The 25,295-nt window shown below is 43.9% G+C and overlaps 1 protein-coding gene across 1 annotated transcript in view; it reads left to right on the forward strand.

Moving 5' to 3' along the window:
• The first annotated feature begins 300 nt into the window (after positions 1 to 300).
• STMND1 (stathmin domain containing 1) overlaps positions 301 to 25,295 on the forward strand; it is an 85,799-nt gene continuing 60,804 nt past the window's right edge. Inside the window, 2 exon segments of the mRNA XM_038770726.1 lie at positions 301 to 319; positions 3,035 to 3,118. Coding sequence (XP_038626654.1) covers positions 301 to 319; positions 3,035 to 3,118 — 103 coding nt within the window.

Consider the following 25,295-nt stretch of genomic DNA (forward strand, 5'->3'; position numbering starts at 1 on the left):
TGCTCCGGGTTTCCGCGGATCCTCCCCGCCCCCCTCCAGGTCCTATGGAAAAGCTTTCCAAGACCTCTAATGTGGTCTTCCAGGAACTTCAGCATTCCTTTTCCTGGACAAAAAGGTGAACACCATTAGATTGTCATCTCCTTGAGGGAAGGGGCCACCAGTCTTGGGTTATATTCAAGTCAATTGCATTTATTGTGTGCAAAGCACTATACTAAGCACTTGGGATAATATTATATTGTAATAAACAGACACATTTCCTGCCCACAGTGAGCTTACAGTCTAGAGGGGGAGTCAGACAATATGACTAAAGAAATGACTAGTACTGTACTGCCAAGCTGCTGGGTAAAGAGCTTTGCACTGACTACACACTCGATATTTATTTATTTTACTTGCACATATTTATTCTATTTATTTTATTTTGTTAATATGTTTTGTTTTGTTCTCTGTCTCCCCCTTCTAGACTGTGAACACACTGTTGGGTAGGGACCGTCTCTATATGTTGCCAACTTGTACTTCCCAAGCACTTAGTACAGTGCTCTGCACACAGTAAGCACTCAATAAATACGATTAAGTGCTTACTATGTGCAAAGCCCTGTACTAAGCGCTGGGGAGGTTACAAGGTGATCAGGTTGTCCCTTTGGGGGGGGGGGCTCACAGTCTTAATATGTTTTGTTTTGTTGTCTACCTGTATATATGTATATATGTTTGTACATATTTATTACTCTATTTTATTTGTACATAGTCTATTTATTTTATTTTGTTAATATGTTTTGTTTTGTTGTCTGTCTCCCCCTTCTAGACTGTGAGCCTGCTGTTAGGTAGGGACCGTCTCTATATGTTGCCAACTTGTACTTCCCAAGTGCTTAGTACAGTGCTCTGCACACAGTAAGCGCTCAATAAATACGATTGAATGAATGAATGAATGATAAATACCATTAATTGATTTATTGCTTAGCACTTGGTAGTCTTTGCTGGACACCAATAGGCACTTAAAGGCAGATTCATCTGGCTATGACAAAAACCGTAGCATCTGTTTTATTTGCTCATTCACTGGGCATGAGTGTCAGAGTGATAAAGATGTCTTGTGAGCCAATCAGTTATAGTATCCGAGCACCTGCTGTGTGCAGAGCACTGGAGTGGACATCTGGGAGCATACAGTAGTTTGTGTGATTCCTGTCCTTGAGGAGCTTACAATCTAGTAGGGGAGGGAGATGGCGGGGAGGGGAGGGGAGATTGGAAGGGTGCTATGCGGAACCAAATGGAGAAGCAGCATGGCCTAATGGATAGACCACAGGCCTGGGAGTCGGAAGGCCCTGGGTTCTAATCCTGGGTCCGCCACTTGCCTGCTGTGTGATGTTGAGCAAGTCACTTAATTTCTCTGTGCCTCAGTTACCTCATCTGTAAAATGTGGATTAAGACTGTGATTCCCATGTGGGAAAGGGACCGTGTCCAACCTGATTACCTTGTATCTACCCTAACCCTTGTATCTGGGAAGCAGCGTGTATCTTCACGCTGCAAAGCAGCGTGGCTCAGTGGAAAGAGCATGGGCTTTGGAGTCAGAGGTCATGGGTTCAAATCCCGGCTCTGCCAATTGTCAGCTGTGTGATTTTGGGCGAGTCACTGAACTTCTCTGTGCTTCAGTTACCTCATCTGTTAAACGGGGATGGAGAATGTGAGCCCCCCGTGGGACAACCCGATCACCTTGTAGCCTTCCCAGCACTTAGAACAGTGCTTTGCCCATAGTAAGCGCTTAATAAATGCTGCCATTATTATCATCATCATCATCAGTCGTATTTATTGAGCACTTACTGTGTGCAGAGCACTGTACTAAGCGCTTGAGAAGTACAAGTTGGCAACATATAGAGACAGTCCCTACCCAACAGTGGGCTCACAGTCTAAAATTACAGTTTATAAAATTAATAATTATTATTATTATCTACCCTACCCTATGTGCCTGGCACATAGTAAGTGCTTGACAAACACCAGTTTAAAAAACAAAAAGTGATTGAGGAAAAATGTCAGGATGTTCTTTTGAATCCCTTTCCCTACGGTGGTAAGTACCAGAAGCATATGTAACCTTGTTATTGAACCAGTAAGCCTTTGGGGATAGTGGTAAACTGCCAAAGTTACTGCTTAAACGAATAAAAGAGCCCGAGTGTAAAACCCCAATGCTCGTGGGTAACAAACGGGGTCTTTGCAAGCAGCAAAAGCTGCACAGAGTTTTCAAGCGCTCAGGAAGGGTTTGCTGTTAACGGGCCATCTCCTGGCCCCAAGGAAATATTCTGCTGAATATTAACTCTTGTCATCACCTCTCAGGAGCCCTAAGCAGTCTGCACTTTTTATTTCCCCTACCAGCGATGGAGCCATTAACTTCTCACCCTACTGAGGCTTGATTCCTCACCGCAGGATACATTCTCCTGTGAGATGAGGGGGCCTCTCTGACCAGCTCTCCAATTCACTGATCCACTCATTCAATCAATCGTATTTATTGAGCGCTTACTGGGTGCAGAGTGCTAAGCCCTTGGGAGAGTGCAGTACAACAATAAACACATTGTCTGCCCGCCATGAGCTTAGTCTGGGGAGGGGGGGGGCGACAGACATCAATACACAGTCTTCTAGACTGTGAGCCCGTTGTTGGGTAGGGACCGTCTCTATATGTTGCCAACTTGTACTTCCCAAGCGTTTAGTACAGTGCTCTGCGCACAGTAAGCGCTCAATAAATGCGATTGAATGAATGAATGCAAATAAAGGGGGAAGAGCAAAGGGAGCAAGTCAGGGTGACGCAGAAGGGAGTGGAAGATGATGAAAGGAGGGCCTTAGTTTGGGAAGGCCTCTTGGAAGAGATGTGCCTTCAATAAGGCTTTGAAGGTGGGGAAGTTCTGGGGAGTGAGAGGTGGGTAGTCTTCAGAATTTGAAGTGCACCCTCATTCTCTGCTGGATCCCAAAGAGGGGAAAAGAATCGGCCCCTGTGGCTCACATCTCATTGAACTAAGCGAGCTTAGCGATCATTAAATTTTATTTTCCTCCATCACAGGGTACAGTTCCATGATGAAAAGAAGAATTGGCCAGAGATAGATTTTCACATTTTCACCTCTGACTAGACTGTTTGTACCCTCCAGTAGGTTTTACCTCATTGAAGTAACAGGACTACAGACACAAATTCAGTTGTGTTTATTTTTTCTTCACCCTCTGCCTATAACTTAATGGTTCTAGTGGAATCTAACTTATGAGTATGCTACTTTAGAAAGTTTGCTCTTCCTTTTATCTTAATGTCCCCCTCTATAGACTGTAACCTCCTTGTTGGCAAGGATTGCATCTACCAAATCAATTATACTGTACTTTCCCAAGCACTTAGTACTGTGCTCTGCACACAGTAAGCACTCAGTAAATATAAGCGCTCAAATATTGATGGCTTTGGTACAATGGCATACATATCTGTAATGTATTTATTTATACTAATGCCTGCCTGTCTCCCCCTCTAGACTGAAAGCTCATTGTGGGCAGGGAATGTGTCTGTTGTTGTATTGTTCTCTCCCAAGTGCTTAGTAAGCTCTCACTAAATATGACTGACTGACTCTAAGCACTTAGTTTATCACCCCCACTTCGGATCCCCACAGCAGTTCTGTACGTCTGTTTATATACTTGGTTCCTTTCCCTAACTGTAATTCGTTTATTGCCTTTTCCACACAATTATAAGCTTCTTGAGGGCAGGGAACATGTCTGCTTAGTCTTTTGAACTCTCCCAAGTGCTTGATATGGTTCTCCACCCAGAAATCAAATACAATTGATGATTGACAGCTGCTGTTTGAGGATGCTGGTAGCCCTTTCCCTACTATTGTCTTGACCCAACTTGCTCTGGGAACTATGAAGACCACCCCCACCCCAATTCCCAAGAAGCAGGGCTGGGAGACCCCCTGAATTGGGTACCATGACACATTAATTGACTTTCTCGAAAACGATCAGCATATTGGGCTAGTTGACCGCCAACTGTCCGATTAACAAAAGATCATAATTAAAGGTGTTGAATGCTTACTGTGTGCAGAGCATTATACTAAGCGCTTGGAAGAATACAACAGAACAGTCAGTAGACATGTTCACCTCCCACAATGAACTTTGAGTCTAGAGGACGATGAGAAACTTTTCACTTTCTAAGGCTTACTTTGCAAGCCACCAAGTTGTTATGTTTGGGCCAACTTCTGTATAGCATCACTGTATTACACTGCACTCCTTGTGCCATTCATTCATTCAATCATATTTATTGAGCGCTTACTGTGTGCAAAGCACTGTACTAAGCTCTTGGGAGAGTACAGTATGATAATAAGCAGACATATTCCCTGCCCACAAAGAGCTCACACTCCAAAGGATGAGTAGTGGAGAGGACCCTGTGACTGAAGCCAGCCCTGGTCATTTTGACTTTCAGGCATGGGAAGACATAGAAAAGGCCAAAAATATATTCATGTCTGTCTCCCTCCCCAAGCGCTAAGTACAGTGTATTGCATCCAGCTGGTAAGGATTTGAAAGTAATACCTGAGTTGAGCCTTATATGAACAGACATCTGCAAGAGGAGTGTGGTGTCTCTCGAGTAAGGAAATAAAAGGGAAGGGAGGGTGGGCTAGCGGGCAGGGGTTCTCTAGTTTACGTCTTCAAAAGGGCTTTGTTTTGCCATCTGTACTCAAGTTCTAATACCTCTTTCACAACTTACCTGCCTTGTGACCTTGGGCAAGTCATTTTAACTTTTTTTGCCCCAGTTTCTCCCTCCCACACACTGTGGGCGCCATGTGAAATAGGGACTGTATGTGCTCTGATTCCATTTTGTCTGCCCCAATGCTTAGTTCAGTGTTTTGCACAAACTGCATAACATATAACACAATTATTATTATTATTTCTGGTGTGAGAATATAACATAATGACATCATGTGTAAAGAGAGGGGGTGGTGAATTCATTGTGTGAAGCTGGCCCCTTTTAAATTTAGAGAGTCTGTTTCTTTTCCATAATTTCCCACCTGATCCTCAGAGCTTTAATGCTCTCATTTAATCTCTCAGTGCTAAAAGGTTTAAAAAAAATTGTGAAAATATGATGGCTTTTTTCCTTACTGGCTTTAATTCAAAATATCACAAAGAAGCAGCCAAAATGCTCCAAGTCGCCCAGTTGACCCCATGCCAGCCAGGAAGGGTTCTAGTTAGCGTGTGTAGTTTAATGTGTTGTCCAATCTGTTTCAAACGGCTTCCTTCTGATAATAATAACCCTCAGCACTTACAAAGCACTACAGAGCTTCAAAGCACTTCACAAACACTGCTGACGGCCATGAGGTAGGTGAACGTCAACCCGAGTTTCCTCACGAGGGGGCTGAGGAGTTCATCGCCTATGATATATGCAGTATGATAATAATAATAATAATAATAATAATAATAATAATAACAATAATGGTATTTGTTCAGCACTTCCTATGTGTCAAGAACTCTTCTAAGCATGGGGGTAGATACAAACTAATCAGGTTGGACAGTCTCTGTCCTGCATGGGGCTCACAATCTTAATGCCCATTTTACAGTTGAGGTAACTGAGGCACTGAGAAATGAAGTGACTTGCCCAAGGTCACACAATAGAAAGTGGCAGAGCTGGGATTAGAACCCAGGCCCTCTGACTCCAGGGCCCATGCTGTATCCATTAAGAGCACTTATTTCCAGAAAGAAAACTGCACTTCCCATTTTAAATGAGCTCATTGGAACTTGCAATCAAGATTCTTTACAGGACTCTAACCTCCAGAAATATTATCTTGGTGTTATGAAGATGTCATAGAATACAGGCCTGGGAGTTAGAAGGCCCTGGTTTCTAATCCTGGCTCTGCCACTTGTCTGCTTTGTGACCTTGGGCAAGTCACTTCACTTCTCTGGGCCTCAGATATCTCAACTGTAAAAGCGTTAAGGTGGCCAGTTACCTGGTTTTGTATCAGTCTGATTGTTCTTTCTCTGATCTAGTCTGGATTTGTGCTTTGCACATAGTAAGCGCTTAATAAATGCCATTATTATTATTATTATTATTTGGCACCGGATTCCTTTACATGTGGTATTTTGATAGTTAGTGTCCAGCCTCCCTCCCTACCTCCCTCTCAACTCCTGGCACTGAATTTTGTTTGGAGGTGGCACCCGTGTTTTCAAGGTCCTGGGAGGGAGCACACAAGGGCCCTGGAGCAAATGGGTGGGTGGTCTCAGGGCTTTACTCCCCTCCCCTGGGGAAGTGCTCCCTAGCAGATTACCACAATATGGCACACGTAACCGCGTTAAGTAAACTGCACTTCTGGCATAACACATGACGTCCTACGTCTCTCTGGGTTCATTGCTTTAGAGTTCTTTAGAGTCCCAACTTTAAGAAAAATTTCAGAGAAGTGGTCCAAACTTATCAGGTTGATTTTTTAATCCTTTACCAAGCCTCAACTGCTTAGAACAGTGCCTGGGGCATAGTAAGTGCTTAACAAATACCTTTTTTTTAAAAAAAAAAAAAAAGCAACCCTATCACAAAATGGTTTTCCTCCCTTTGTTTTCTGGCTTTTAATGTCTGATGGTTTTAGGTTGGTTACCCTCCCACACACACTGTTGGCATAACTGAATAGGTGCCCACGCAGTAGCAAGGGGAGGACTGCCCATTTACTCTGCTGGCTAGGGCTAGTAGGTGTCCCAAACTCTCCTGATGTTTTTCCTGAGGAATTAGCTAGTTCAGAATCCAGTAACCCTTAGGTAAGACATCTGGGCTGGCGGGGTGAGAGAAAGGACAGTGGTGGCCAGTTTCTGGGAAGCTGATTGCTTGGTAAATTGGAGACAGGTCAGAATGAAGTTCAGCAAGGAAAAATAAACAGCACAAATTGCAGATGAGAACGGCCTGGCTGTGCATGTAAGAACCAAGATATATGAGGGTTTAGAACAGCAGAAACGCTGACCTGGATCCAGCAATAAAGCAAATATAGTTTGTGTAATGACCCTCCTGTCCCCTCCTTGCCCAGTGCAAGGGACTCTGAGATGGGCATCTCTTTAGGGTTCTCTCTAGCCTCCAGGTTAGGGAAATAACCCCAGAGTAAAATGGGGTGTGGACTTCCACTAAGCAAACCCCAACCAGATTGGGTCCAGTGTGTGCCTATGTAAAAAAAAACAGCGTTTTCAAACAGGTAAAAGGGGAAATAGAGTATTGTTTGATTTTGAGAACAACTTTGTGACTTTGGGTAAATCCACGCAGAGCAAGCAGTTGATAAATACTATCGACTGATTTGAATAATGAGGTCCCCCACTCTCCTGGACACCTATCCTCACATTTACGGATGCCGCAACCCGAGCCTTTCCCTTCTACAGCCCTAATTTTTGTGTCAAACTTCTGAGCTTTTCAGTGTTACCAGAAAATCCAGCTTTCTGACCAAGCTGTCAAAAGATATTTTAAGGAAACTCCCCTGTTCTGCCCAAAACATTGTAATTTTTTTTTTCAGGCTCCACCTGTCAGAAGAAACTGAAGGAGGTTTTTCTGCAGATATGAATCCCAGAGAAATGACCAGTTGGTTTTGCAAGCAGAGAGTTACATGCTTTCCCAACCCAGCTGCTTTCTTCATTAGAACACTATAAATAGCTCCAATCGAGCAAGCTGGTTTCATTTTAAGATTTCTGCTGTATCCATTGCTACATTTCATTCAGGGTTTCTTCATGGCTCCAACACTGGGATACTATTTTAGACTTAGAGTACATTGAAGAAATGTTTCATTTCCCTCCCCCATGTTTGCTCCAGATGTCCAGAACTATCCAATACCGTTTCGGGTTAGGGGAATTCATGGAAGTCTCTTAGCATTGTTACCATTCCCATCTGCTTCACGGGTTTTTGGAAAAATAAACATCGTCCAAATCGCTTGCAAGAATTCACAATTATTATTAGTTTTTTAAAGAAACGTTCAGGACCATGTGGGATTTTCCTCCGTAGAGTTCATGAAATAGCTGGTAGTAAAATAAAAAGCTGCATTCATGAAAAATAAGAATTGCTTGGCATTGGAGGGCAAAGATGAAGAACAAAATTATCCTTTTCGAAAAAGATCTTAAATCATCCATATTGCATGTACTGCTTGCATTTAGAGTCTGCTTTGATTGGCTTAATAGAATTGAAAAGATTTAAGATGGGAGCTAATGTTGCTATGGGAACTTTTGCATTTTTCGACAGAGACTTTTACTTTAAATTTGCAAACAGCGTTACATTTGCATGTTTTTGCATTTAATTTCTGGTGTTTTGGTTTTTTTTAAAAACTAAGAGGAGAAAAGAGTTTTGTTGTGGTCATGTCAAAGAAGGGACGTAGCCTAGAACAACTAGATAGCTGTGTGAAGTGTGGCTCTGAAAATCTCCCCCTCCCCATGAATACATATGTAAATAAAAGTTGTACTTGGAAGCACACATTTTTGAAATACCTCATCATCTACTTCAAGACTTCTCGATTTTTACAATTTCTTAAATCCAGTCATATTAGAAGTTCAAAGATTGTAGTTAGTGGGTTTGGGTATTTCACTGACCCAAACCAACAAATCCTAAAGAAAATAATCAGTCATTGGAAGGCACAGTTGGGGACATCTCTTACCTCAGCTTTAATGGCAGCTACACACCATACAACAATACATAATACAACGTCACTTGGGGATTTTATTTGCATATTTTCCTTGAGTTGCATAGAGGAATTCTATGGCAACAATAAAAATATGTGAAAATTGGCAGGAAAAAAATTAGTTCTAGGTAAATAGCCAAATTTATTTCAGGGGTCTGTCAGGACGGTATAAGTAGGTGTGTTAATGGGATTCCCTGTGCTCTGCTGTATGGTGAAATGGATATGTTATGATGTCACTAAAAATAATAATAGATTCTAACATCTTCCCCTTCCAATATTAACTTTATTGTTTGAGACTTGGAATTCTTAGTCTCATTTGAATTAATAATACTTAGGGAATTAAGTGCTTACTCTGGACAAGGTTCAAGGGTGGATCCAAAATGTATACTGACGTTTAATTTATGAAATGGGTATTTTAGATTTCGTGGCCGGTCATTGTTTTATGGGATCAATCAATCAATTATGGGATATACATCTAAAAGCCCCAGGGTACCTGGGCTCAGAGCTGTCTTTTAGAGACTTTCGTTTGCCTAGCTGAGCAGTTCAGATCTTGAAACTGATCTGCCGCTCAGACTGACCTTGTGCTTGGAACCTAGAGGAAGAGAAATATTTGGAATACTCCTTGTCTTGAGAAAGCATTGTGCACACACTTCTGCTTGGGTTTATTTGTTTATTGTGGACAACTTCATAGGTTCATAGTCTGCTCTGCCGTAGGAAGTTTTGAACATTCGTGTAGGAATGCTTTATTTTCGCTGGCTGAACTTCCATTGAGAAGCAGCGTGGCTCAATGGAAAGAGCCCGGGCTTGGGAGTCAGAGGTCATGGGTTCAAATTCCGGCTCTGCCAATTGTCAGCTGTGTGACCTTGGGCAAGTCAATTCACTTCTCTGTGCTTGTTACGTCATCTGTAAAATGGGGATTAAGACTGTGAGCCCCACGTGGGACAACCTGATCATTTTGTATCCTCCCCAGCGCTTAGAACAGTGCTTTGCACATAGTAAGTGCTTAACAAATACCATCATTATTATTATTATTGTTTTTTATAAGTCTTGAATGCAGGCAGTTAGAAAAGCTGCTGAGCTGAAAATCGATTCATTCATTCAATCGTATTTATTGAGCACTTACTGTGTGCAGAGCACTGTGCTAAGTGCTTGGGAAGTACAAGTTGGCAATAGATCCTTTAGATTGTGAGCCCATTGAGAGGTAGGGAACCTAATTCTCACCTATCAAGCAATCATATTTATTGAGCACTAACTGTTTACAGAGCACTGTAGTGAGTGCTTGGGAGAGTAGAATATAGCAGAGTTGGGAGACATGTTTCCTGCCATGTATCCTCTCCCGTTGCTTAGTAAAGTGCTTGGTGCATAGTGGACAATTAATAAATACTCTAAAGACTCTTACTACTACTACCTTGCAGCATTTCAGATCCAAAACAGGGCCAGGGAGAGACACTAAGACCTGAATTTCATAAAATGCAATCAATATGCTTTTTATCAAGCACTTACTGTGGACAGAGCACTGTATTAAGCGCCCCAAAGAGTACCATACAACTGAATTGGTAGACACATTTCCTGTCCACAATAAGCTTTTAGTCTAGAGGGGAAAAATTACTCCATTGCCTGGGTGACTGACAAGTCTGTGTCTTTTTCCCCACCTTTAAAATGAGGATAATCATTTACCACTTTGCCAAATGTGGGAAGAGAAGCTCTGATTGCCCTAGGAGAGGAACTATGCAGTGCCAGGTATTATTCCTTACATTTAAGGCTCTTAATGAGATTATATAAATCAACAAAAACTCAATAAAGTGTTTTAAAACGAAAAAAAAAAGCAAATCCTCACCCACTCCTGCACTTCCTGCTTTTGGCAGAGGCTGGAAGTGGAAATCTGAAAACACGGTGAGACAGTCTGTTCTCATGGTATTTCTAGCCGAGAACAGGAAGGAGGGGAAATCTCATGCTAAAGAGAGTGTGTTCTTCGGTGATTAGTAGACCAACGAAGTTTCAGTGTGCAACAGCATCTCGATAACTTTCCAGGTTATTTACTCCTGCTCCACGGAATACATGGACGGGGCCCCTCATGATCCCCGCATAATTGGCAGCATTGATTGCGTTCTGTGGGCTGACTGTTCAATGCTTTTGGGAGCATTCAGCAGGAGGAAAAGACACGGTCTCTGCCCTTAGTGGGAGAGAAGCCGACATAAGCAGCCAAAAAATACGAAAAGCAGAGTATAGTTTTGAGGCACCGTGGCCTAGTGGGAAGAGCATGGAACTGGGAGTCGAGATCTTGATTAATAATAATAATGGCATTTGTTAAGTGGTATGTGTCAAACACTGTACTAAGCACTGGGGTAGATACAAGATAATCAGGGCCCAGGGTATTCCCAGGGCTAAATAGGAGGAAGAAGCGTGGCTCAGTGGAAAGAGCCCGGGCTTTGGAGTCAGAGGTCAGGGGTTCAAATCCCGGCTCTGCCAATTGTCAGCTGTGTGGCTTTGGGCAAGTCACTTCACTTCTCTGTGCCTCAGTTACCTCATCTGTAGAATGGGGATTAAGACTGTGAGCCCTCTGTGGGACAACCTGATCACCCTTGTAACCTCCCCAGTGCTTAGAACAGTGCATTGCACATAGTAAGCACTTAATAAATGTCATTAAAAAAAAGAACAGGTATTGAATCCCCATTTAGCAGATGAGGGAATTGAGACAGAGAAGTGAAGTGACTTGTCCAAGGTCACACAGCAGATGAGTGACAGAGTCGGAATTAGAACCCAGGTCCTCTGACTCCCAGACCTGGCATCTTTCCACTAGACCACTCTGCTCATCCTAGTCCTGGCTGCACGAGTTACCTGCTCTGAGCCACCCTGTGAAACTCCTAGTCTGAGAGAGAACAGGTATCTTAGCCCCATTGTACAGATGAGGAAACTAAGGCCAGAGAAGTTTTGTGACTTTCCCAAGGTCACCCAGCAGGCTAGTAGCAGAGCTGGAATTAGGATCTAAGCCCTCTGACTCCAGAATTCCAGCTGAATCCCAGGCTCCCAGGAGCAAGAACTATGATTAGCCTCCATAGCCCAAACTCTGAATCCCAGAGAGCTGCGGAGAACGGGCCCACTGACAGAATGATAGTCAACATGTTTTTTTTCAAGAAGCTATTTTTAAGAAACAACTCTTACCTAAGCTTCTGTTCAGTTACCTGAGTGAAGCTGAAATGTAAACGCTGCCTGTTCTTTTAAGAATGTTCTTCTCTGGGTGAATTTTCCCCCCATTCACCTCTGGAAGACCACTACTCTCTCCATCTTTAAGGCCCTTCTGAAATCCTATCTCCATCATACTAGGTGGTCTTTAATCTCATTAATATACTAAGTCAGTGGATGTTTCCACATATGGATGGAGTGTGTCTTGAGAAGGAGCCGGTAGCTGCTTTCGCCCACCACACGCTTAGTCTAATATCAGGAAATTCATTTTAGTGAATAATAAGTGTGTATTAGAGAAACAGTGAGGAAAGAGCCCTAGCCTGGGAATGGAGGGATCTGGGTTCTAAAACCAGCTCTGCCATTTGCCTGCTGTGTGACCTTGGGCAACTCACTTAACTTCACTGTGCTTCAGCTTCCTTATCAGTAAAAAGGTGATCCAATACCTGTTCTCCCACTGGGTTTGGCTGCAAGACTTATGTGGGACAGGGACTATGTTTGATCTGATTGTATCTATCCCACTGCTCAGTTCAGCTCTTGGCATAACGTAAGTGCTTAACAAATACCACGGTTATTATTGGTGAAAAGACACCTTACATTATCTAATCTGGGAGCAAAGGGCCACAGTCAAAGATGGTGGAGGGGGGTGGTAATTGTTCCACTAAAGGGGACGGAAGGTGAAGATCAAGGAGAACCAGGGGTTGGTGTCATCAACAGAGTGATAGCTACTTAGGCCCCGCTAAAACCAGGATGTCTAAGTGCAATTCCTGGAACTCTTCTCCATTGCCTTATGCAATGGATGATAGCTGATAGCGGCTTGCCACTCTGCCAAGCGAACGCCAAAACAGCATGAACAGAACTGATCACTCTGGAGTTGAGAAGTGTTCAAAACAAAACCCATAAATTTCCATGGAGATGAATCCCCCTACGTGATGTTTCAGTTACTGAAAAATCTAATGATGTCAGAAGTTATTTTGCCAACGTGATTTAACTCTGGCCCTTTGAAAGGAGTTCACAGAGATTTTCATTCACTCTTTCAGGTAAAGCTTATCCAATGAACTGTCAAACGGATTCTCTCTTTCATCAGAAAAATTGGATTTTCAGGTGTTTGGGGATCCTCTAGTAATACTACTCTACCAGTAGTAATAATGGTATTTATTACCAGTCCCGTTCTAGACTGTAAGCCCACTGTGGGCCGGGAATGTGTCTTTTGTATTGTTAAATTGTGCTTTCCCAGGCACTGAAAATAGTGAATACTGTTGATTGATTATTGAACACATAAGTGTGAAAATTAAAGATGAGAAGCAGAGAGGTCTAGTGGAAAGAGCCCAGGCCTGCGACCCCGAAGACCTCTGTTCTAATCCCAGTTCCACCACTCGTCTGCCATGTGACCTTAAGAAAATTCCTTGAATTCTCCATACCTCAGTTAGCTCAACTGTAAAATGCAGATTCAATTCCTGTTCTCCCTCCACCTTAGACTAGAAGCCCCATGTAGGACAGGGAATGTATTTTACCTGAATTTCTAGTAAATACCTCAGAGTCTAGAACAGTGCTTGGCACATAGTAAATGTTCCGCAAATATCATCATTATTATTGTTTTTATCATTATTATTATTATGGCATTTGTTAAGCGCTTACTATGTGCCAAGCACTGTTCTAGCATATAAGATCAGTTACAGTCCATATCCTACATGGGATTTACAGTCTAAGAGTTAAAGACAACGAATCCCAAATTTTGGTGAGGAAACAGAACACTGAGACGGTAAATTGTAAGCTCCTTGTGGGCAGGAATACCAGGTCTATTGAACTCTCTCCTGCAGATTGTAAGTTCTCAGCAAATACCATAGATTGATTAAGTGACTTGCCCAAGGACACACAGCAGGCAAATGATATTGTTAGGACTAGAACCCAGGTCTCTTGTCTCCCAGGCTCATTCTAGTAAGTCAGGTTGTATTGCCTGACTCTAGATTAACATTCTCTGCACTTTTTTGTGCACCAAGGATAATGCGATCCTCCTTATGCAATGTAAGGTTAGGCTAAGTCTAATTTCTAGTAACATTTACTTCTTATGTGTGGGTTGTGCATTTCTTTAACTGGAGAAAGTACTGCTTTTCCCTTTCATTTAGAATCCATTTCGTATTTATGCCTTCTACATAGGATGATCTCAGTGATTGAGGTTGTAGATTTAAAGTAGAACAAGCTAGGTTTTTGGTAGAGCTCGGTAATACAAATTCAAGCTAGAAAATTTTGACCACAGTGTGTATGATTGAGGCATTTATAAAAGTCTTCAATATTATGCATCCCAAATGAGCAGAAGCATTCTAATAGTATTGAACTGATTTCTTTTCCCAAAAATGGTGTGCTCATGGTGAAATAAGAATCTGGCAGGTGCAGACTTTTTTTCCAATCTGGGGAGCTGAACTGGGGGTGGAGCAGAAGGCTCAGAGTACTTTTGAGGTGCTCATTTGAAGTTCCTCATTTCTGCAGGAGGGATTTAGTGACTTTTCTATATCCTGCTCTTAAATAAAATATTTAAATAAGTTCAGCTTCCTTGTATGCCTGTCATTAGTTCTCAGCTTCTCAGAGTCTCTGAATGCAGGCATAAAATGCCCTCCCTCCTCAAATTTGGCAGTCAAATTATTCTCCCGCCTCTTTAAAGCCTTACTGTAGACACATCTCCTCCAGGGAGCTTTCCCTGACTAAGGCCCCCTTTCCTCTTCTCCCATTCCCTTCTGCGTCGCCCCAACTTACTCCCTTCATCATGGCTTAGGGGAAGGAGCACGGTCTTGGGAGTCAGAGGTCATGGGTTCAAATCCCAGCTCCGCCAACTGTCAGCTGTGTGAGTTTGGGCAACTCACTTAACTTCTCTGTGCCTCAGTTACCTCATCTGTAAAATAGGGATTAAGACTGTGAGCCCCACATGGGACAACTTGATCGCCTTGTATCCTCCCCAGCACTTAGAACAGTGCTTTGCACATAGTAAGTGCTTAACAAATGACATTATTAGTACTATTATCATTATCCTTCCTCCCAGCCCCACCTCACTTATGTACATACCTATCATTTATTTATATTAATGTCTGTCTCCCCCTCTATATGGTAAACTCAATGTAGACAGGGAATGTGTCTGTTTATTGTTATATTGTCCTCTCCCAAGCACTTAGTACAGTGCTCTGCACACAGTAAGTGCTCAATAACTATAATTGAATGAATGAATGAATTTTCACATATGGTGTGTATGGGAAGTGCCAAAGTAGCTTGATTATTTTCCTTTTGTTGAGACTAGATTGTTGTGGCCATTTGGGATTATACTGGACAGTCCGTTTTTCATCAGTTTCACCCCCATAATCATATGTGGGGGGTGGGCAGGAGGCCAAGGGTTGTCCTCTATTCTTGAGTGTCATCTTGTGTTATATGGTATCAGACAATCAATGATATTCATTGATCCCGTGGGGTATCGTGAGTGGTGGAAATCCAAGAATTTCAATGGAGCAAAAGAAGCTGAAATTTGGTAGGAGGAAGATTGATCATTTCAGCCAAATTGGTTCCAATTTGGGGACATTTGTGCAGTTTTCTTAAATGGCCTGAAACAGCCGAATGTGATCGCAGATGGTATGAACGAAGCCGGAATGGTCAGCCTAAGGTCTCCAAGATGGCATGAAGAGTTAGATTGGAAGGCAATGCATTACAGTTTTGGGGATCTGGCTGGCTGGGCTGGTATGCCTAAGCCCCTAAGAGGGATCCACTTCTCTGTCTGAGAATATTCAAGGGCATGGATTTGATCGTGGGAATGGTTTCCTGGAATGGGGAAGCCTCAGTTCAGCTGCTGGTGCCTCCATTTGCATGTGTCTACCATGCCTCCTCTGGAGTTTTTCCGGTCAGGAGAGCATGTAAACGAAGCAAAGTTAAGCAACCTGAGGATGTGAATTGATCAGAGAAAAGTGGGTGAAGAATTATTGGAAAATAGACTGTAAGCTCTTTGTGTGCAGAGATAGTACCTACTAGCTATTGTACTCTCCAAACACTTAAAAAAATGGAATTTTTAAGTGCTTACTGTGTGCCAGCCACTGAACTAACAGCTGGGGTACATACAAGCTAATGAGGTTGGATACAGTCCACGTCCCACATGGAGCTCACAGCCTTAATCCCCATTTTACAGAAGATGAAAGTGAGGCAGAGAAGTGAAGAGACTTGCCCAAGGTCACACAGCAAACACGTGGCAGAGTTGGGATTAGAACCCAGGTCCTTCTGACTCCCAAGCCCATGCTCTATCCACAAGGCGACTCTTGGCACAGTGCTGTGCACACAGTAGATCATGCACTCCTCGAGGGCAGGGATCATGTCTTCAAATTGTTGTACTCTCCTAGTGCTTAGTAAGGTACCCTGTCCTCAGTAGATTATAAACTCCTTGTGGGCAGGGACCACGTCTCGGAACTTTATTGAATTCTCCCAAGTCCTTAATACAGTGCTCTGCACACCGTAAGCACTCAATTACTATTGACTAATGGGATGGGATGGAGTGTTTGTGAGACCTGAGCCACCCCCAACTTTTTTTGTTCTTGAGCATTTTACCCACCCCAAAACTGCTTTAGTGAGAACTGGAAATAAGGATGCAATATCATGGGAATCTTGCCTTATGCCGTCGAGTCGTTTCCGACCCAGAGCGATGATGCCACGGACACATCCCTCCAAGAACGCTTCACTCTCCATCTGCAGTCATTCTGGTCACGTATCCATAGACTTTTCTTGGTAAAAATATGGAAGTGGTTTTCCCATTGCCACCTTCCACGTGGTAAACTCAAGTCTCCACCCTCAATTCTCTCCACTGCTGCCCAGCATGGGTGAGTTTTGACTTGTAGTAGATTGCCTTCCACTCACTAGCCACTGCCTAAGCTTGAAATGGAATGGGTAGGCCTCTGCTTGATTCTCCCTCCCATATCCAAGACTAGTAGAGTACAGGAAACTCTTCAGGTGTGACCCTGAGAAAATCATGGGAATACTAATTGACAAAAGCAAAAGAAGGAAGGAATCTCTAAGTTTTCTCTTGGATCATCTGATTTAACATCTTCATTCCAGAGTACACTGTGACTGGAGAGAAGGATCCGGCTACATTTTTTTCCTGTGGTTTACTGGCAGTAACCACAGAAACCGAGCGTTTCCAACACTCAGACCGCAGGCACGATAATAGCAGCCATGTTAGCGGTTGGACTCTTACTTATATACTGAAATCATCTCCCCTCTTCTGCTCTGATTGGTATTTTGTGCCACAAATCAGTGGCTCACGCTGAAACGCATGCAATGCAGAAGCAGAGAGGGGAAGATGCTGGGAGGATTTGGGGCCGCGTTTCAACACCACGCTTCCAAAAGTACCATACCATCTGGGGAATCATGCTTGTTTACAATATTTCAACCTAGGGAAAAATTGTGGGGGGCGGTTCCATGGCTGGGTGCAAAACTCCTATCCTACATTGGACAGGAAGGAACATCAATCAGTGGTGTTTATTGAGCACTTAATGTATGCAGATCTTGGGAGAGTACAACAGAGTTGGTAGACAAGTTCCCTGCCCACAGAGAGCTTACAGTCATATTTGCCATCTGGTCCTGTCAGTAATCGGCAGTTTCCATCTCTGGGGGGTTTGGCTCATGAGGGAAGCAGTGTGGCTGAGTGGAAAGAGCCTGGGCTTGGGAGTCAGAGGTCATGGGTTCTAATGCCGGTTCTGCCACTTGTCAGCTGTGTGACTTTGGGCAACTCACTTAACTTCTCATCTGTAAAATGGGGATTAAGACTGGGAGCCCCACGTGGGACAACCTGATCACCTTGTAACCTCCCCAGCGCTTAGAACAGTGCCTTGCACATAGTAAGCGCTTAACAAATGCCATCATTATTATTATTCTGCCACTTGTCTGCTGGGTGACCTTGGGCAAGTCACTTAACTTCTCTGTGTCTCAGTTACCTCATCTGTAAAATGGAGATTAAGACTGCAAACCCCCTGTGGGACATGGATTGTGTCCAATCTTGTATCTACCCCAGCATTTAGAACAGTGCCTGGCACATAATAAATGCTTAACAAATATGATTAGGGAGAATCCGCTCCTCCACCGCTAACCTCCTCACTGTGCCTCATTCTCGCCTGTCCCGCCGTCGACCCCTGGCCCACGTCCTCCCCCTGGCCTGGAATGCCCTCCCTCCGCACATCTGCCAAGCTAGCTCTCTTCCTCCCTTCAAAGCCCTACTGAGAGCTCACCTCCTCCAGGAGGCCTTCCCAGACTGGGCCCCCTCCTTCCTCTTCCCCTCCTCCCCCTCCCCATCCCCCCCCGCCTTACCTCCTTCCCCTCCCCACAGCACCTGTATATATGTTTGTACATATTTATTACTCTATTTTACTTGTACATATTTACTATTCTATTTATTTTATTTTGTTAATACATTTTGTTTTGTTGTCTGTCTCCCCCTTCTACACTGTGAGCCTGCGGTTGGGTAGGGACCGTCTCTATATGTTGCCAACTTGTACTTCCCAAGCACTTAGTACAGTGCTCTGCACACAGTAAGTGCTCAATAAATACGATTGAATGAATGAATGAATGAATGAAAGAAGAAGTGAGGGTTAAAATAGCTCAATCCATCAACCCCCAGCTATTGAATGGCTTCAAATCCAGTCTCTCTCTGCCTCCTCATCAGACCTCTCAAACCGTAGTTCTTGTTGACAGAGTTTAGAGGTTCTGTCAAAGTTGTTGCTTATTAACCTCTGCCTCAAGAACCAAAACTAGTTACGTTTACTTGTTGCACCTATGCCATTGGTGTGGCAGAAAAGATCCTTTTCTGATAAGCATTTGTTCATTTCTATAACTTGAGATAAACGGGAACGTTTCTTCAGACTCCCTTTATATATGATCTTCCTCATTGTTTAACAAGCCTTTTATTGTATTTGATTTCCATTTCTCTCCATGGTTCAGGGTGTTTTGGAGAAAAAAAAAACTCTATTCAGCAGTTTCCTACTTACAATTCAAGAAAAAAAGAGTCACGTATTATGAAGAGGATAATTAGCTCTGACTGAAAATAATCCACTTGGCACTATATATCTCTTCACTACAGCACACAGTATCCATCTATTGTCTTGTGTACTCTCCTTCAAGGCTAATTACTGCTCCTGTAATTACTAACCTGTTGAAAGAACAAAGGATAATACATCTCTCTATGCACTTAAATAAATACATGGCTCCATCTTATATCTTGATAAACTTCTTCGGAACAGAAACTATCCGTACTTTCTTAAAGTTAGAAACCCTTGTTTATCCTCAAAATATCAAGGGATTTGGGGGGCTGACAGGGAGTGTGGATTTATTGAATTTTGTGTTAGGATAATGGGACCCCTATGAGACTGATTAGACCATGCTTAATGAGTCTGGTCACCTCAATCAGTGGTATTTACTGAGTGCCTGCTCTGGGCAGAGAACTGTACTAAGTGCTTGAAGTAGAAACCATCCCCACTCTCCAAGGGCTTTCAGTCTAGCAGGGGAAACAGACATTAAAATAAATTACAGGGAAGGACTGCAACTTAAAATAAGGCAATGTTCTTGGTTTTTTATGGTATTTGTTAATAATAATAATAATAATGGAATGTATTAATTGCTTACTATCTGCAAAGCACTGTTCTAAGTGCTGGAGAGGTTACAAGGTGATCAGGTTGTCCCACGGGAGGTTCACAGTCTTAATCCCCATTTTACAGATGAGGGAACTGAGGCACAGAGAAGTGAAGTCACTTGCCCAAAGTCACACAGCTGACAATTGGCGGAGTTGGGATTTGAACCCATGACCTCTGACTCCAAAGCCCGTGCTCCTTCCGCTGCCAGGCATTGTACTAAGCGCTGGGGCAGGTACAGGCTAATCAGGTTGGATACAGTCCTTGTCCCACATGGGACTCACAGTCTTAATCCTCCTTTTACAGATGAGGTTGCTGAGATCCAGAGAAGTGACTTACCCAAGGTCACACGGCAGACGAGTGGCAGAGCTGGGTTTGGAGCCCAAGCCCTTCTGACTCGCAGGCCCGTGCTCTATCCACTAGGCCACCCTGCTTTGGTTGTTCTCACAGTGGAAAGAGCCCGGGCTTTGGAGTCAGAGGTCAGGGGTTCAAATCCCGGCTCTGCCACTTGTCAGCTGTGTGACTTTGGGCAAGTCACTTAACTTCTCTGTGCCTCAGTTCCCACATCTGTAAAATGGGGATTAAGACTGTGAGCCCCCCGTGGGACAACCTGATCACCTTATAAACTCCCCAGTGCTTAGAACAGTGCTTTGCACATAGTAAGCGCTAAATAAATGCCAGTTAAAAAAAAAACCACATTAGTGTACTATGGTCCTCCTCGCTGTATGTGTGTCTGTGGGGGTCCATAGCAAACCCCAGCTCTAAGCCTTGAGTGAAACTCACAAACTCAAGGCCATCCATCCTTTGCCCCGCTGCCCGCTCCTAACTTGGGTGCCCGGGATGGATGGATTGATTGATTGATCGCCCTTCCACTCCCTACAGATGGGCCATGGCGATCAAATATCCCAATGTATTATTAATCATAGTAATAATAGTAATTGTATTTGTTCAGGGTTAACTATATGTGCTGAGCACCATACTGAGCACTGAGCAGAAACAAGATCACCAGATCAGACACAGTCCCTGTACTAACTGGGGCTCACAGTCTAAGTAGGAAGGAGAATGGGTATTTCATCCCCACTTTACAGATGAGGAAACTGAGATCTAGAAAAGTGAAGTGATTTGCCCAAGGCGACGTGTGGCAGAGCCCAGATCCTCCAACTCCCAGGGTCTTTCGACTCATTCCCGAGTGGCTAGCCCTCCCCGACGTTTCTCCCTTCTCCTCCCCTTCCTCTTTGGATCCATCCCCTGACCCGGATTCCGATCACCCCCTGAGCTCTTGGGCAGTCAGACTAGAGCTCACCGCATGGGATCTGCAAAGGAGTGAGGGTGAATGCCAGCTGCAGAAGTGAACTCCTCCAGAAGTCCATGGTTACACTTGAACCACCACTGTCCAGGCTGTCCCATCTTTAATCTTCCTGCAACCAGAGGGCAAGAAATCAAAATTCCCCAAACCTGAAAGCAGACCCACTGAATAGAATATTTTGAAGACCCAATAGTCGCATATGGCTCTCTCAGAATATCCCAGTCCCTGAATATGGGTGGTATTGTGGGGGTTTTTTGTTCTGCAAGAAAGCTTCACACACTCTTTCACAGATATTCCAAGTATAGTTGGATTCATAATAGACCCATAATAGACGCAAACAGCCGCATGCCTGAACTGACTGCAAAGTAGCTAGCCTTGATTCATTTGGGTTTCAAATGGTGAACTGCCCTTTCGTTACCTTGGAACTGGATCAAATCGTAGTATGTATTGAGTGCTTACTGTGCGGAGGGCACTGTACTAAATACTTGGGAAGGGAGGGAATAGAATTGGAAGACAGGATCTCTGCTCTCAGAAAGCTTGCAATCTAGAGGGGAGAGAAACACAAAATCACTTACAGATAGAAGAAGACGTAAAAGGTAAATTGGATAAATAGATGAGTAAGTGCATAAGCAGTAGGGTATATACGTCAATAGACGCAGAAGCGTTATGGGGCTTGTGAGTACCTACCAAGTCAACAGCTGGCACAGAGTTGCTGAAGTGGGAGTTGGGTCATAAGACCCGGGGAGAAGAAAAATGAATCAGGGAAGACCTCCTGGAGGAGGTAGTATTTTAGAAAGACTTTGAAACTGGGGAGCACTGTGTTCTGTCGGATTTGAAGTGGGAGGGAATTCAGGCAGGGGGAAGAGCATGGAAAGAAGGGTTGGGGTCAGGAGAGGTGAGAATAAGATATAGTGGGTAGGTTAGCTTGAGAGGAATGAAGAGTATGAGCTTGGGTACAGTGGGAGGAGAAAGCAGATTATAGAGAAGACACTCATGGAATGCCTCAAAGCTAGTGGTCAGGAGCTTGGGAATTGGGCCTGGAGGTTCAGGGATGTGGATGCAAAAGACCCAGTTAGTCTTGACTGGGAAAACCACAGGGGCCTTAGACTCACAGGTCCTGGGTTCTAATCCTAATGATTGACCCTGGGCAAGTAGCTTAAATTCTCTTGGCCTCCACTCTCTCCTCTGGAAATGAGGAGGAAATAATAATAATAATGATGACATTTATTAAGCGCTTACTATGTGCAAAGCACTGTTCTAAGCACTGGGGAGATTACAAGGTGGTCAGGTTGTCCCACGGGGGGTTTACAGTCTTAATCCCCATTTTACAGATGAGGTAACTGAGGCCCAGAGAAGTTAAGTGACTTGCCCAAAGTCACATAGATGACATTTGACAAAGTCAGGATTTGAACTCATGACCTCTGACTCCAAAGCCCGGGTTCTTTCCACCGAGCCACGCTGCTTCTCTAAATACCCTCCAACTTGGTCCGTGAGTGCCACGAGGGGACAGGTTCTGTGTCTGACCTGATTCTCTTGACTCTATCCCAGTGCTTACTACAGAGCTTCGCACTTAAGTGCTTAATAAATACTATAGTGATTATTATTGGGAGCGAGAGAGAGAGGGCTGTGGCTCAACCCTCTCCCCCGGTTCTGGTTGATTCTCAGCGCTGCAGCGTTGCCAAGGCTGGGATCGGCAGTAAACAACAGGCTTGGCCCTGGCTTCTATTTCTGCCGGTTTGAACACTGAAGGGGACAACTGACAGCGTGTTTGAAGGGGGCTCCCGTTGAATGTTTCTGTGTTGCTGCAATTAGATGTTTCCAGAGCATATGGGCCGGGCTGCCTTTCAATTCCCACCTCCTTTGCCCTCCCTGGTGGGGCTCGGAGAGAAGCCAGCCCAATAAATGGTTTCTTGGAGAGGTGGGTCTGCCTGTGGACACCATGAACAGTAGCTCCAGCCCTGGATTTCCTCTCCCCTTGTCCCCAGAGGTCACTGGGGTTAAAGAAGAATTCAACAGGCTGCCATCAAGCAATGGAATTTATTGAGCACTTACAGTGTGCAGACCACTCTACTAAGTGCTCGGGAGAGTACAATACACGATCCCTGCCTTTAGGGAGTTTACAGTCTAGAAGGGGAAACAGACATTAATATGAATAAGCTGTGTTGCTAAATGATGTCAGCTACAGTCTGGGCAGAGTTTCTCTGATTCAGAAGGCATGAAAAGATCAAAATGAGATGTCCTCTAGATACAGCTATGTATCTTATATAGCTATATATAGCTTATATAGCTATGTAGCTATATAAGCACTTAGTACAGTGCTCTGCACACAGGAAGTGCTCAATAAATACGATTGATGATGTTGATGTATATTCTGGCGATCCTTCTGAGATGTTCGTGGTGTTTAATGTATACGTCATTATCAGCCATGGACATTTCAGGAGGACCTCCAGAATTCCTCCAGAAAATTCTAGAATTAGCAGATGGATAGCTAATCCAACCCCATTTAAAAATCATCATCAATCGTATTTATTGAGCGCTTACTGTGTGCAGATCACCGTACTAAGCGCTTGAATAAACTCTAAGTCCAGATCCTAGCTCATCCATTCTGTTGTGGGTCGTGAGTCTACTGTTTCTAATGCTAATAATAATAGTGGTATTTGTTAAGCGCTTACTCTGTGCCCTCCGCTATATTAAGCACTGGGGTAGTTTAATCAGTGGTACTTACTGAGCACTTACCTGTGTGCAGAGCACTGTCCTAAGCACTTGGGAAAGTACAGTATAATGGAGTTGGTAGATGCAGTGTCTGCCCACAAGGAGCTTACAGCCATCAAATAACCAGATAATCCGGTCAGACACAGACCCTGTCCCACATAGAACTCACAATCAAAGCAGAAGAGAGAACAGGTACTGAATCCCCACTTTACAGATGAAGAAAGCGAGGCTCAGTGAAGTGACTTGCCCGAGATGACACAGCAGGCAAGTGGCAAAGCTGGGATTAGAACCCCGATCCTCTGACTCCTAGGCTCAAGCTCTTTCCATTAGACTATGTGGTATCCCTGCTGCTGTCTCCAATGCTGAGGTTTATTAAATGCTTACTGCTTTTAGAGTTATGGCTCCCAGGCATAGCATTGGCACTAGGCTGGAGTCATTCAGGCTGCCAATGGGCTGTGTGATAATAGTAATTGTGATGTTTAAGTGCTTGCTACGTGCCAAGCACAGTACTGGTCAAAAACACTGAAAACCCTGAACGAATTTTGCATTCATTCAATCGTATTTATTGAGCGCTTACTGTGTGCAGAGCACTGTACTAGCCGAATGTGCCATACCTATTTCTGCCTACTTACCCATTGTGCTGTTTGGAAGTGGCATGGCCCAGAGGAAAGAGCATGGCCCTGGGAGCCAGGGGACCTGGGTTCTAATTCCAGTTCCACCCATTCCTTGCTGTGTGACCTTGGATAAGTCACTTCAGTTTTCTAGGGAACCAGCAAGGCCTAGTGAAAAGAGCTCGGGCCTAGAAGTCCTAGTACCTGGGTTCTAATCCCCACTCTGCCACCTGCCAGCCGTGGGACCTTGGGTAAGTCGTTTAACTTCCCTGTGCCTCAGTTTCCTCATCTGAATATCATTTTGCTGAATATGTGTTTTGAGTGAGAGAGATGAGTCAAGGATTATGCCTTGGATGTGGGCTTATGAGACAGCGAGGACTGTGGTGCCGACAGAACAGTGATGGGAAAATCACGGGGAGGATACAGCTTGGGTGGGAAGATGAGGAGTTCCCCTGAGCTGTTTTGGGGTATCTAGAGGACATCTCATTTTGATCTTTTCATGCCTTCTGAATCAGAGAAACTCTGCCCATACTGTAGCTTGACATCATTTTGACTGCGGCCATGTTCAAAAATGACTGTTGAGTTTGGATTAGCCAACCATTTCTCAATAATGTTGTCTCTTATTTGAATTCCTTATTTAATAAGTGCACACATTGTTCTGGGCGCTGTCCAAGATGCACAGCTAGACAATCCCTACCCACACACAGCCTGCTTGAAAACAGGCAGGCAAACAATGTTGTGATATGCCTGACCACTGTGAAAAGTATTTTTCTCAACCCGCAGGACCGGGGCTAGAGGTTCTTTCTGGGAAAACTATAGCAGAGGCAGGAGACTACCTGTGAACTAGACACCCTTGGATGTGGGTATCCACCTGGTGGAAGTGTTCATTTTTTTTTTAAATGGAAAATTATATTTTCCTTGCACTGTCACAGAATCAATCAATCAATTGTTTTTATTGAGCATTTACTTTTTACAGATCACTGTACTAAGCCCTTGGGAGAATACAGTATAACAGTGTGGTAGATATATTCTCCACCCACAAGTGTGGAGCAGTGTGACCTAGTGGAAAGAGCAAGGGCCTTGGAGTCAGAGGGCCTGGGTTCTAATCCTGGCTCCGCCACTTGTCCGCTGTGTGACCTTGGGAAAGTCACAGGATATCTTTGACAGAATGTAATAATAATGATGATGGTATTGGTTAAACACTTACTACGTGTCAGGCACTGTTCTA

The sequence above is a fragment of the Tachyglossus aculeatus genome, chromosome X2, assembly GCF_015852505.1.
Source record: "Tachyglossus aculeatus isolate mTacAcu1 chromosome X2, mTacAcu1.pri, whole genome shotgun sequence".
Classification (NCBI taxonomy): Eukaryota; Metazoa; Chordata; class Mammalia; order Monotremata; family Tachyglossidae; genus Tachyglossus; species Tachyglossus aculeatus.